The sequence below is a fragment of the Salvelinus sp. IW2-2015 genome, linkage group LG5, assembly GCF_002910315.2.
Source record: "Salvelinus sp. IW2-2015 linkage group LG5, ASM291031v2, whole genome shotgun sequence".
Classification (NCBI taxonomy): Eukaryota; Metazoa; Chordata; class Actinopteri; order Salmoniformes; family Salmonidae; genus Salvelinus; species Salvelinus sp. IW2-2015.
Genome location: NC_036844.1, coordinates 16,491,738 through 16,505,211, shown reverse-complemented (window position 1 = coordinate 16,505,211; position 13,474 = coordinate 16,491,738). Strand labels below are relative to the sequence as shown.

Here is a 13,474-nt window from a genome sequence, read left to right as displayed (position 1 = left end):
CTTGCATGTGAACATATTTTTTGCCAGAAATTAGGTTGCATTGAGATGATTTTATCTGTGCTTCGGCGTTAACGAATACCCACGTCCAAATAGGTCTGTGTTAACTGCAGTAAACTGTTGATTTGCTCTACATTTTCCTATTTAAATGCTCCTTTTATTCTGCTTCTTTCCAAGCTGTTTTTTTCTCTTCTTATTTTCTCCAGGTATGAGAGGGTGAGTGGGGGTGATGAAAGTGACAGTGAGAGGACAGAGAGTGGCTGTGTCCCCCAGTACCAGAGCACCACGGTGCGTGTCCTCACACACTTTGTGGCCCTGGGAGTTGATGGAAATGGCCAACAGGACTTCTTGCTGGGCAGTGATTGGCAGGTGGACGTGACTGACCTGGTCCAGGATTTACTGAGGGTGGAGGACCAACGTGTGGCCTATCTACTGGAGGGACAGGTCCTGATGGGCCTCAACACTGGCACAGCCAAACTACAGGTGTGAGAGAGAGGGAGATGAAGGGAGAGAGAGAGAAGTGATTAAAGAGTGATACAGCAGTCTGAACTTTTGAGTGTGAGTGAAATGGCGAGAGTGTGATCGAAAGTGGGAGAGACAGAGATCGTGGGGTGAAAGAGTGGTAATGAGAGCATTAGTGTGTGTGAGAGAGCTAGGAACAGAGAGAAACCTTATGATGAACCGAGAGTGAGAGATAAAGAGTGCCTGCTTGGACAAAATAATAGAGGATGGGCAGTGCAAAAGGAACGTTTGGAAAAACACAAAGAAAACGGAGGCTCTTTGCGAGTGGGGCTTTTAAAAAAGGTTACCGAATCGATCTCGGCACAGGACAAACACTTAGCCAATCAGGGACTGACAAAGCAACGTGAGCCTGCGGCACGCCCAATAAAGGCTGCTAAGTCTCAGAGGGCGTGTAGGCTCACACACACCACCAGACACCCCCCCATCCCATGTAGATCATTACTAACAGCAGGCTCCTCTGGAGGGTGTTGAGGGGTGCCCACTTACGGTGTAAAATACAATCGATCAAGGTTTTCCCCAACAACACAACAGCTCTTCCAAGGCCTGATCCATGGACATACATATCATCTCCTTATTGTTGTGGGTGTACAATACCCTACTACCTTTACATTACCCAGGTTGGTCAGTTCAGAACCATTTCTCATTTCCATTGGAGACCCTGGCCCACAGACAGAAACACGCAGCAAAGATATCTATTGGGAAATGGATGGAAATTATATCAATGGTTGCACTGTATTGTCCCTCTATTTGTGTGTGCTCTTTAGGATGGTTTGAGAATAACTATGACTCAATAACAGTGGAGAGGCAATTTATGATGTCAAAGTTGTTTACCCTGTGATCATTCACTCTGCTACGAAGCCATCATGTCCCTGCCCTGCCCTGCTATTATAGGTGGCTTATTACACACACAACCCAAACCACACACACGCACACGCACACACACACACACACACACACACACACACACACACCACACACACACACAGCACACACACACACACACACACACACACACACACACACACACACACACACACAAAGTAAAAAAATGTCATGTTTTAATGCCTCCCCTCCTTATGCTGATCACTCACATGCATAGAAACACACAAAACAGAACACACTATGCTTTTCGATCTCTCTTCATCAATGTTTTCCTTTCCCCCCTGAAGCGCACACACACTGGCACTCAGAGAAACCCACATGCAGCAGCCTCAAAGGAGTATTGACAATGCTGTTAGAGAAGCTGTGAAGTTTTATTTGATAGCAAAATTGCCTCTTTGTTCACTGGAGTGATTTTAGATCCATCTACAAACAAGAGGGTCTTCAATTGTCTGGAATTAAATTGAGATAAAAAGCAGAGCAATCACTGCAATTGGCATGGAGGGTCTTGGAATCAAACTATCAAATGGAATTCTGATGAAAGGGGAGCAGATTGCCCTGGGTCTCCACAGTAACCAAAAATCCAACCCATTTCATGTGTCAGATACATCTCTGCCTGCAGTGCGGTTCGCGCTGCCGCTAAATTGATAAATCACTCTACCTCAGACAAACCGGTTATTAGCTTTAAAAGGCACAATCACTGCTTTTCCCAAGTCCTAACACTTCCATTAGTAACTACGGCAGGGAAAAGCTCACTGAAAGCTTCAAACGCAGCATTAGTTGGTTCAATGTTTTGTTATTCATGTTTTTACAATGTCACCAACAGATGCAATTAAAGACCCAGTGCAGTAAAACATGATTGACCTGTGTTTAATATATATTTGCACACTATGAGGTTGGAATAATACTGTGAAATTGTGAACATTAAGATAATACCCTTTTAGTGTAAGACAGTGGGTGGTCAATGCTGTTTAAGATGAGGGACGGCAATATATTTTTTGAATTAGCATGGCCTTATTTCTATTACAGCATATTGGATGACTGTCATTCATATTCCATTCACCCAGTTCAATGTAACATCGATAGGTTTAGGCTACTACATGACACTCATGAGGTTGCTACAACGTAGCCTATGAATGAAAGATTACACCGTAGGTGCACACAGGTCGAGAGAAAATGCTGAGGTGACAGACAGTGACACATTGACAGACATTGACAGACCGTTTAATTAGAAACGTTTTTCAACCGAATCGGCAGAATGAATACACCTCGGGTCACGCTAAACACAGTTCACATTCATAGCAGCCACGTTATATTCCTTCTCGCATCTGTGCGCTCTCCTCCTCTCACCTTTTCCCTAATGTTTGTGGACTTCAATACGACTCATCAGCTGTATATGACCAAGCTAAAAAACTATTCCAAGCCAAACCATATCATATCAAGTGCTCCAAACTGCCTACATCATTGTCACCATATTAGCTAAAGTAACATCATAGTCAACATAGCTAATAGAACTAGCGTGTTAGTAAACCGGCTACAATCATGCAATAACGTTACAGTGTATACTCAGTTAGCAGTTAAGCAGTTACACTGGCGGGCCCCGGTGGCAGTAAATTAGTAAAACCAAAAGCTTACCTTGACTTGGAAGAGTTTCAGTGTTGTGTTGGATAGTCATAATTAACACAGCATCCCTCTGTTTGAGCAAGGTGCTTGAGTAGGCTAAATTAGATAGCTGCATTTGCAGTAAGTGAAACTMAAAGTGCAAAAAAAAGACAATCTCTCTATCTCACCACATATTATGCACTGCAGTGATAGCTAGCTGTAGCTTATGCATTCAGTAATATATTCATTTTCTGATCCTTTGATTGGGTGGACAACATGTCAGTTCATGCTGCAAGAGCTCTGATAGGTTGGAGGACATCCTCCGGAAGTTGTCATAATTACTGTTTAAGTCTACGGAAGGGGTTGAGAACCATGAGCCTCCTAGGTTTTGTATTGAAGTCAATGTATCAAGAGGAGAATGGAAGCTAGCTGTCCCCCGGCCACACCATGGTGCTACCCAACAGTGTGCTGTTGAGGCTACTGTAGACCTTCATCGCAAAACAGTGTGTATTAATAAATTAATTTACAATTCCAGTCAAAAGTTTGGACACACCTACTCATTCAAGGGTTTTTCTATATTTTGTACTATTTTCTACATTGAGGTAGTCACCTGGAATGCATTTCAATTAACAGGTGTGCCTTGTTAAAAGTTAATTTGTYGAATTTATTTTCTTCTTAACGCGTTTGAGTTGTGTTGTGACAAGGTAGGGGTGGTATACAATTTTTTGGTTACTACATGATTCCATATGTGTTATTTCATTGTTTTGATGTCTTTACTATTATTCTACAATGTAGAGAATAGTAAAAGTAAAGAAAAACCCTTGAATGAGTAGATGTGTCCAAACTTTTGACTGGTACTGTATTTAGTATAGTTTTATCTAAAAATGATCACTTTTATAATGTTTTACAATTTTTATTTTTATAAAATTCACTGAGGAGGATGGTCCTCCCTTTCCTCCTCTGAGGAGCCTGCACTGGTGTAAGAGCTATTGAAAAGACCGCCTGAAATTTCAGCCTGTTTTGGTGGGATGGAGTTTTGGCCTGCCTGGTGACACCCCCAGCTGGAAAATGAGTTATAAAACCAAAAAGAAATAGAGTTTCAAACCTCTCTGCCAATAACGGCTAGTTTTCAGTTTTCCACACACAGTATAGAACTTAATCGTTACCCACAAATTGTTTGATATTGAGATAATCTTGAGGATATTGAGGAAGTTACAGGTAGTTTTGCGAGACAATGCTAGCTAACGTTAGCACAATGACTGGAAGTCATAGCATGCCAGCAGGTACCCATAGACTTCCAGTCATTGCACTAACGCAAGTTACCATTGGCTCGTGAAACTACCTCTAACTTCCTTCATACTGGACACAGAGACATACAAATGGTATCATCTGACTCAGGAGAAATAGATAAAGGGCCTCATTGCCAAAACCCCCTCTGTCCCCCTCTTTACTTTGTTAGTTACTTTCATTTAATTATTATTTTATTTCACTTTATTCTAGAGTAGATTAAAGGACATTGGATGAGAATGTGGTGGTATGTGTTCTGCTGGATTTTAGGATAAAGCTTTTGGCTTAATCTGACCAGTGACACAATGTACCCACTTAGATAATAAAATTGTCCTAAATAGACCTAAACGCACCAAGGTAACATCAAGATAACAACAAGGTAACTCTACCTATATGATCATGACAGCATATGTTGATCTATGACCCAGCCCTAGAGGTGTCACAGTACACAGATCTACACGGCTGGCCCTGTGTGTTCCCAGTGTGTTTATCTATGTGGCGAGCATGTGGCCGTGCAGCTTTTCATGGGCTAAAAATCCTAAATAAAAAAACGTTGGGCTAGWTGGGCTAGTTGATCTGGACATTTCTGACAAGTTATTAATAGCTCTCTAAAGCATACAATGACTAACATGACAAGAGAAACTGATGATGCACTACCCAATTTAGAAATTGCACCTTCTGCATTCTACTATTACAACTATCAAGAATAATCCTTTAAAAACACATTTTTTGTTGTTGTTGGGGGGTGCGCCCCACAGTTTGGGAAGCACTGCTGTACAGATGAAGCAGTGATCAGTGCTGACAGTTCATTATGGCAGGGTGGAGGCGTGGGTCTGTGTGGGGGCTGGTGGTGGAGAAGAGGAGAAGGGTGGAGGCATGGGTCTGTGTGGGGGCTGGTGGTGGAGAAGAGGAGACTCAGGCCTAATGGGAGCAGATGGGAGTGCTTCCCTTCTCATCACACATCACACACATTTACATGCTTACATCTCCAGCGGCCCCGGGAGGCAGGGAACTGCCAGTCAGACAGACGCAGGCTTGAGTTTGTGTGTGTGTGCGTCTTTGAGAGTGTGGCTGGCGATCGCAGATGCAATTGAGGGTACAGTACATGCATCATCTTGTTTTGGGTCATATAATCACTGAACAGTAATAGAGCTTGGGTCATGGRGTTTCCTCTAAGGAGGTCAATTATGTTATTTCTTGAGTGCCAATATAAGCTTGTCATGTTGACGTCTTCGCGCATCCCTGTCCATCATTGATCATGATGGGTTGAATGTAAATGCTTGTGCAGGTGATGTAAACCAATACAAGAGTGTGCGAGTGTGTGTGTGTGGGTGTGTGTGTCTGTCTGTTTGTATACTAATGTGTGTGTATGATGTTGCAGGTGATGTCTCCTCTGTCTGACTCGATCCTGGCTGAGCGGATGGTCAGGGTTCTGGATGAGAAAGTGAGCGTGACAGAGCTGGGAGTGCAGCTGGTGTCAGGCCTCTCTCTGTCCCTCCAGCTCAGCCCAGGGAGTAACAGGGCCATAGTCGCCACTGCCACCACACAGGAAGTCATGCAGAAACTCAAACAGGTTACCACGCACACATGCCTCAGCAACCTAATGCACCAAATATATAATATGTTCACCCATAGATAGAAATGATATATGGGGAATTATATGAGATATATGATCAATCTGTAAGGCTAAACTGTAACTTTCTCACCTGGAATAGGTGGAGTCACATTTGTTGCCATTTGATCCTTTATAGTGAATAGGATGTGTTTGTAATGTCAAATCTTTGATCTAATCTCAATGAAGATGTCTGCTTCTGAAACTATGACATATTTTCAGAGGAACAGCTGCAGAGTCCTTCTTCTCATCTGAAGTTCTCCTCTGCTTTTAAACTGTCTATTTAAACATATCTTCACATCTGCAGGGGTTCTCTCTCTCTCTCTCTATTTACTTCTACACTCACTCTTTCTTTCTTTTTCTCTCTTGATGATGAAAAGATTAGACTCCTGCTGATACCATTTTCTGCTGTGTAGTAACATAGTAGCACTTTATATTATGACAGGGAAGCATGCTTTCCTTTTATACCTACAGTAGTTATGTGTCCCATGGGGAGTTGGTGTTTTACAGTAGACATGTGGGTGGAGATTGGTTTTGTTGAAGCACTACTAAGACAGGTTTATTTGTAGTTTACCCTTATGATAGAAGAACTGCGATGTCTTTGTGTGTGCATGTGTATTCATGTGTGTTTGTGTGTGTGTGTGTATTCATGTGTGTGTGTGTGTGTGTGTGTGTGTGTCCTCAGGAGTCCCTCATCAGTGCCTGGCTCCAGTTCAGCGACGGCTCCATGACCCCTCTGGACCACTACGACCCCGCCCACTTTGTGCTCACAGCAACCTCATTGGACGAGCAGGTGGTGTCGGTACGGCGCAGCGCGGAGTGGAAGTGGCCGGTCATTGTGGCAAACGGCGAAGGGCAGGGGTTACTGGTGCGTGTGGAGATGACATCATCAGAGATCTGCCAGAAGACAAAGCGACGCACCATTTTGGCAGCCGGGGTGGGAAATGTCTGCGTTAGGTTTGGCCGCTCTGAGGAGCCATACAGCCACCCGGGAGGCAAAACACGACCAGACCCGCCCTACTACGGAGGCTCCATCTCTGACATTGAGGCTGGGATCATGAACCGGGGGGCCACGACAGTCAAGACCCCTATCCCGGTGAGGCCCAATGGGGACAGGCTGTCGGCCGACGGAAGAGTCCCTGGGGGGTTCTCTGAGTTCCCTGCCCAGGAGGAGCTGCCGCGGGGCCGCAGCACGGACGAGGATCTGTTGTCATCACGCCGCAGCCTCACTGACCTGGAGATCGGTATGTACGCACTGCTGGGGGTCTTCTGCCTGGCCATCCTGGTCTTCCTCATCAACTGCATCTCCTACGCCCTCAAGTACCGCCATAAAGAGCTGCCCTTGGAGGCCCCCGAGGCCATGCCCCATGCCCACGACTGGGTGTGGCTTGGCCAGGAGGAGGGCCTGTGTCTGCAGCAGCAGCAGGACGAGCTGGGCAGCACCCTGGAAGAGGGCAGCCAGTTGCTGAACGGCGGTGTTCTGAAGGGCAGTGCCCAGGGAGGCTGCCCGGGAGGCAGGAACGAGTCACTCAACTCACCCACCACCAAGAGGAAGAGGGTCAAATTTACCACCTTCGCCAACATCAAGCCCAGTAACGGATGCCCAGTTCTAAGCCCGCTGGCACTCGGACAGACCACCGACATTAAGTGGGTATGTCCGGACATCGAGCTGGGGGACTCGCAAGAGCTCCGGAATTACATGGAGAGGTTGAACGAGAATGCTACAAAAAACATTGTATAGAYGGCTTGATTTTTTGTGGACAAATGAGTAACTCTAGCTCACCCGAATGCCTTCAGAGTAAGAAGGGAGTAAGGGGTGCTTTTTACTGAAACTGGTTGGCACTGTATCTCGCCATGACAACAAGACGGAACATTCCAGCAAGTGTTGTTTCCATGGTAACTGTTGTAATAGTTGATGATCATAAATGAGGTGGGGGGTGGGAATTGCCATGACACCACATTGGATGTGGGAATTTGTGAACTTGAATGTCACTTTAATTAGTTTAGATGTCTGTTCCCTTGACTTTAATTAAAGAAAAGCTTACATTGCATTCAGAAAGTATTCAGACCCTCTCACTTTTTCCACATTTTTTACGTTACATCCTTATTTTTAAAATGGATTAAATAATATTTTTCCTCATCAATCTACACACAATATCCCATAATGACAAAGCAAAAATAGGTTTTTAGACATTTTTGCACATGTATTACAAATAAAAAACAGAAATACCTTATTTACATAAGCATTCAGACCCTTTGCTATCATACTCGAAATTGAGCTCAGGTACATCCTGTTTCCATTGATCATTATTGAGATGTTTCTACAACTTGAATGGTGTCCACCTGTGGTAAATTAAATTAATTGGACATGATTTGGAAAAGCACACACTTGTCTATATAAGGTCCCACAGTTGACAATGCATGTCAGAGAAAGAAAAAAACAATGAGGTCGAAGGAATTGTCCTTAGAGCTCCGAGACAGGATTGTGTRGTGGCACAGATCTGGGGAAGGGTACCAAAAAAATGTCTGCAACATTGAAGGTCCCCAAGAACACAGTGGCTTCAATCATTCTTAAATGGAAGAAGTTTGGAACCACCAAGACTCTTCCTAGAGCTGGCTGCCCGGCCAAACTGAGCAATCGGGGAGAAGGGCCTTGGTCGGGGAAGTGACCAATAACCCGATGGTCACTCTGACAGAGCTATAGAGTTCCTCTGTGGAGATGGGAGAACCTTCCAGAAGGACAACCATCTCTGCAGCACTCCAGCAATCAGGCCTTGAGAGGATCTGCAGAGAAAAATGGGAGAAACTCCCGAAATACAGGTGTGCCAAGCTTGTAGTGTCATACCCAAGAAGACTCAAGGCTGTAATTGCTGCCAAACCTGTTTTTGCTTTGTCATTATGGGGTATTGTGGGTAGATTGATGAGGGAAAAAACTATTTAATAAATTTTGGAATAAGGCTGTAACGTAACAAAATGTTGAAAAAGTGAAGGGGTCTGAATACTTTCCGAATGCACTGTGTTTCATTTTGTTATTATGCGCGGCTCTCTTTGTTAACTTTTTAAATCATGATTTCCTTATACTATTGTACATGATGTGGCTGCTTTTTTTCTAGTCATGCCCTGAAAATACTTAAAATCTGTAAAATAGTCATAAAAAATTTACATTTGTTTTGCGTCTACATGAAGCTCTCGGATTTTCTGATGTTAAGCAATTATAGATTCTATGAGAATAGTGTTCAAAGCTATCAAAGTTGTAAATAAGTCGAGCAGAAATACTGGTTTGGAGTACGTGAGACAACATTTTGTAAAGTATTCTGTATTTTTGTACATATTTCTTTAGTCTGTCCTTCTTGAGTTACATTTTTTTCTCCAGAGACCAACATGCATGTTAGTGAAAACAAAGCCCAAGCCTGGCTTAGTTCCTGTTGATCCATCAGAATTAAATGTGTACATACTGCACAGTCTTCCCTATGAGACACATGCATCTCACACACCTCCCTGTCAAAGACATGACATTCGTTTTATAGCTGAGCTCCAGGTATAATTTTTTTAAATCTATTTTTTTTCCTTTTTCCTATTTTTTTTTTTCTCCTTTACTTTTTTACTTGTATTTTCTTTCGTTATCTGTTTGTTAATAGAAAGCAACACCAACGTCTCCTCTGTAACGGTGGTCCTCCTCCTCTTCAACCGAAAAGGAGGAGTATTGAGGGAACCAAGGCGCAGCGGGTTGTGAACACATAATATTTATTAAAGACAAGACGAAAACACGAACTTCACTATAAACTAACAAAACAACAAACGGAGTAGACAGACCTGAACGACGAACTTACATTAAACACGAGAACGCACGAACAGGGAAAATAGCCTACACATAAAAAATGACGATGAACAACACAAACCGAACAGTCCCGTATGGTGCGACAAACACTGACACAGGAGACAACCACCCACAAACAAACAGTGAGAACAACCTACCTTAATATGACTCTCAATCAGAGGAAACGTCAAACACCTGCCTCTGATTGAGAGCCATACCAGGCAACCCAAAACCAACATAGAAACAGAAAACATAGACTGCCCACCCAAAACTCACACCCTGACCAATAAACACATACAAAACAAGAGAAAACAGGTCAGGAACGTGACATCCTCAATGTTTGTCACATTATTTTGTTATTTTGTTGATTCACTCAACTGATTTGAATATCTAGTTTAAACCTGTAGCCTACATGCAGGTTTTCACACTCCTTATGTCATTAGTTTAATTCTGAACCTTCATGACATGTAATTGTTGTTGAGCATAACTTCTGATATCTTGTTCTAATCCCCATTTTGGATCTATTTATTTCTCTTTCAGAAAGACCATAATAACTGCAGATTATTACACTAACACTGAGCCATAAACCCTAAACACACAGTATAGTTCAGGTGTATTATCATAACTAATGGTTGGAGTAGATATGTATAGTATCCCAGTGGAGAAAATTGGTTGAAATGACATCATTACAACCACAAACTGGTTGAAATAACATTGTTATGACATAATTTAAACAATTTGAATAGTAGTATAGGGATAGTAGTATACAGATACACTAAACTTCACTTCAATGACATGAGCTGCTGAGTTCCAGATGGAATAGTAATCGGCTACATGGCACAACTCCTGACCCCCCCATCCCAATCCCCTCCCTATCCCTATTCCCCTTCATATCCCCATCCCCTCCCTATCCCTATTCCCCTCCATATCCCCATCCCCTCCTTTCCCATCAGTCAGATCCATAGCTGTCCATCCCTTACTGTTTTCAGAATGGCCTCTGGATTGATTAAAACTAAAGGTGATACCTCTCTCTCCTGTTTCTGTGTGATTCATTTGTCTAGACGTTAAATTCATCCCTCTGTCTATCTGGCCAGATTGAGGTACCCATCCGACCATTCACGTTTGTGCAAACAGACAGCCGCTCTATCAAATACCAGGATGGGCCTCCTGTCAGTGCATCTGCCAGACAGTAAGCTGGCAAAATAAGTAATTCTGATGCCTGCCTTCCCAAAGTACTACTTTCAAACTTGGCTGAATCATTAAAGTTGTTTTACAACACTACAATTATGACATATATTACCATCTTTTTAACTTTTTCCTCAAGACATGTTATAGCCTGAGTTTTTTCTGGTCAGGTCATGTGATCAGGAAAAGCTCCTGGCCCTAATGATGAGTATCACAACTATTTCCATAATGTACTTTTATGCTTCTCATATTGTATGTTATGATTCCACTACAACAGAAGAGCTCCATCTCCAGCTCTAGTATATTAAAAAGCCTTTTTTACCGCTCCTAGACAATTAGTATATCTCCCCTAGAACACTGGCCTGGCTCCCTTTTGTGAAAGGGCAAGCTAATTAATGATTACTGGGACGAGTTTTACTACATGTTAATGTGCCATTTTCTATGCAGCCCTTCAAGCTAAATGATTGTACCTATTTAACAACCCAGATGTCAATGATGTTCTAATGAAGCACTAGCCCCTTGCAGCACCTGTGAAGAAGAGGGAGGGGGAAGCAATGAGTCCCCATCCAACTCACTGGACTTTGTGTATTCTGTGTGGGTTTGAGGCAACAGACTGCACCGATACAATAAGCTAGAGGATATTCTACTAAAATGTTTGGGTTTCATTTGAAGAGCAGTAAAGTGTTTCTGGAACATAGTGTTTCTTAGTGAAATGAAAAAGAAGAGTAAAAGATGAATGGGGATGAATGAGTTTGTAGACCATTTTGAAATCCTGGGTGAGTAAGTGGCAGAGAGCACATGTTTGTGAAGTGAGTATGAGTAAGGCCTACCTTGCTGTTGTTAGTTAAGTTCTCTTTCTGCAACTCACCGCTCTTTCTCTATTGATCCTGGCCTCTATGTTTAATGAAAACACCAAAACAGATTAAACTCGCCCCACTTTCCCACCCTATACTTGCTTTGCGTGTGTGTGTGTGATACATCATGATAAGTGGTTATTTCACAAATGTTTCGTCCCCCCTTTTGATTCTGATTATATTGCATTCCTATCAGTGGCAGGATTGATGTTGGATCCTACAGGCATTATGTGAAAGCTATCGAAGTTGGCAGGCCCTTTCAGGATTTCCATTGTCTGCTGGTGTGTGTTTGAGAGAGAGTGTGGATGAGAATGCATGTACAAACGTGTGTGTACAAATGGGTATTTCTTTGTGTATGTGTGTGTTTGTATGACAGTTGATTTATGAGTTAGACGAGTGCAATTAATGCAGCTGTGACTGCGCTATTGTTCTCTCCTCCCTCAACATTGCATCTCTACCCAGGGTCAACATGGCATAGCTAAGCAGACAGTCACTGAAGTGTCCTATAAGAGACTGCATTATCCTAGCCCTGTGTACAATGCACCACAATGAAGCAGCCCTCTGAGGAAGTCCCTGCAGTGTCAAGGGAGATGTAGAAACCATGTAGAGTTCATGAAGGAAAATGATTAATCGCAGCATTTTTAGATGCTTGTGGTTCACTTCTATTCCCTGTGGTGCCGGCCTTATTGAGATCCTAATTGAGGTATTGCCGCTAACACCCCCCTCTCCCTCCGAGGGACCCCTCTGTGGAAGAAGTTGGTCTGTTTTATTTTCTGTTTCTCATTTTATCTAAGATGGTATTTCTGTATTTAGGTCTACGTTGTCAGTGTCTGTAGGGTGGTAAATATGGGTGTTCAAATCAAACTTCATTTTTCACATGCGCCGAATACATCAAGTGTAGACCTTATAGTGAAATGCTTACTTACAAGCCCTTAACCAACAGTGCAGTTCAAGAAGAGTTAAGAAAATATTTACCAAATAATCTAAAGTAAAAAAAATCTAAAAAGTAACACAATAAAATAACAATAACGAGGCTATATACAGGGGTTACCGGTACCGAGTCAGTGTGTGGGGTCACAGGCTAGTTGAGGTCATTTGTACATGTAGGTGGGGGTGAAGTGACAATGCATAGATAATTAACAGCGTAGCAGCAGTGTACAAAACAAATGGAGGAGGGGGTCAATGTAAATAGTCCAGTGGCCATTTGATTAATTGTTCAGCAGTCTTATGGCTTGGGGTAGAAGCTGTTAATCATACGAACAGTATTTCTTTTTTTGGCATGGCTTCAGTGAGATTCAAACCTATGATCTTTTGTTCTCTAGCGATGGAATCAGTCCACTGCACCACCAGGTTTGAACTAGCAGGCCACGTTTCTTTAATTTATACAAAGCTGTTCATTTTTGTCTATTAAAACAGACTATGGGAAACAACAAGTAAATACCATAGGAAACAAGCACATTAAGATACGGTGTGGCCAATTAGTGGGCACAGCCAACACACCTGAACACACTTAACAAGATATTTTTATTTTTTATTTTTATTTCACCTTTATTTAACCAATATAGCATGCCTTTTGGTCATGCGCTTCAATCAAACAGGACACCTAGAGTGACTCGACTTCAAGATGGCCGTATGTCTTTATTACACAACGAAATAACCTCAACCAATTTCTCAGGACTGTTGACATCCAGTGGAAGCCGTAGGAACTGCAAGCAATTC

The 13,474-nt window shown here is 42.7% G+C and overlaps 1 protein-coding gene across 1 annotated transcript in view; it reads left to right on the top strand.

The window, feature by feature from the left end:
* LOC111964510 (transmembrane protein 132C-like) overlaps positions 1-10,727 on the top strand; it is a 213,652-nt gene extending 202,925 nt beyond the window's left edge. Inside the window, exons 7-9 of the mRNA XM_070443579.1 lie at positions 204-480; positions 5,669-5,860; positions 6,585-10,727. Coding sequence (XP_070299680.1) covers positions 204-480; positions 5,669-5,860; positions 6,585-7,640 — 1,525 coding nt within the window. The 3' untranslated portion in view covers positions 7,641-10,727. The remainder of the gene's footprint in view (positions 1-203; positions 481-5,668; positions 5,861-6,584) is intronic.
* Positions 10,728-13,474: the final 2,747 nt, after the last annotated feature.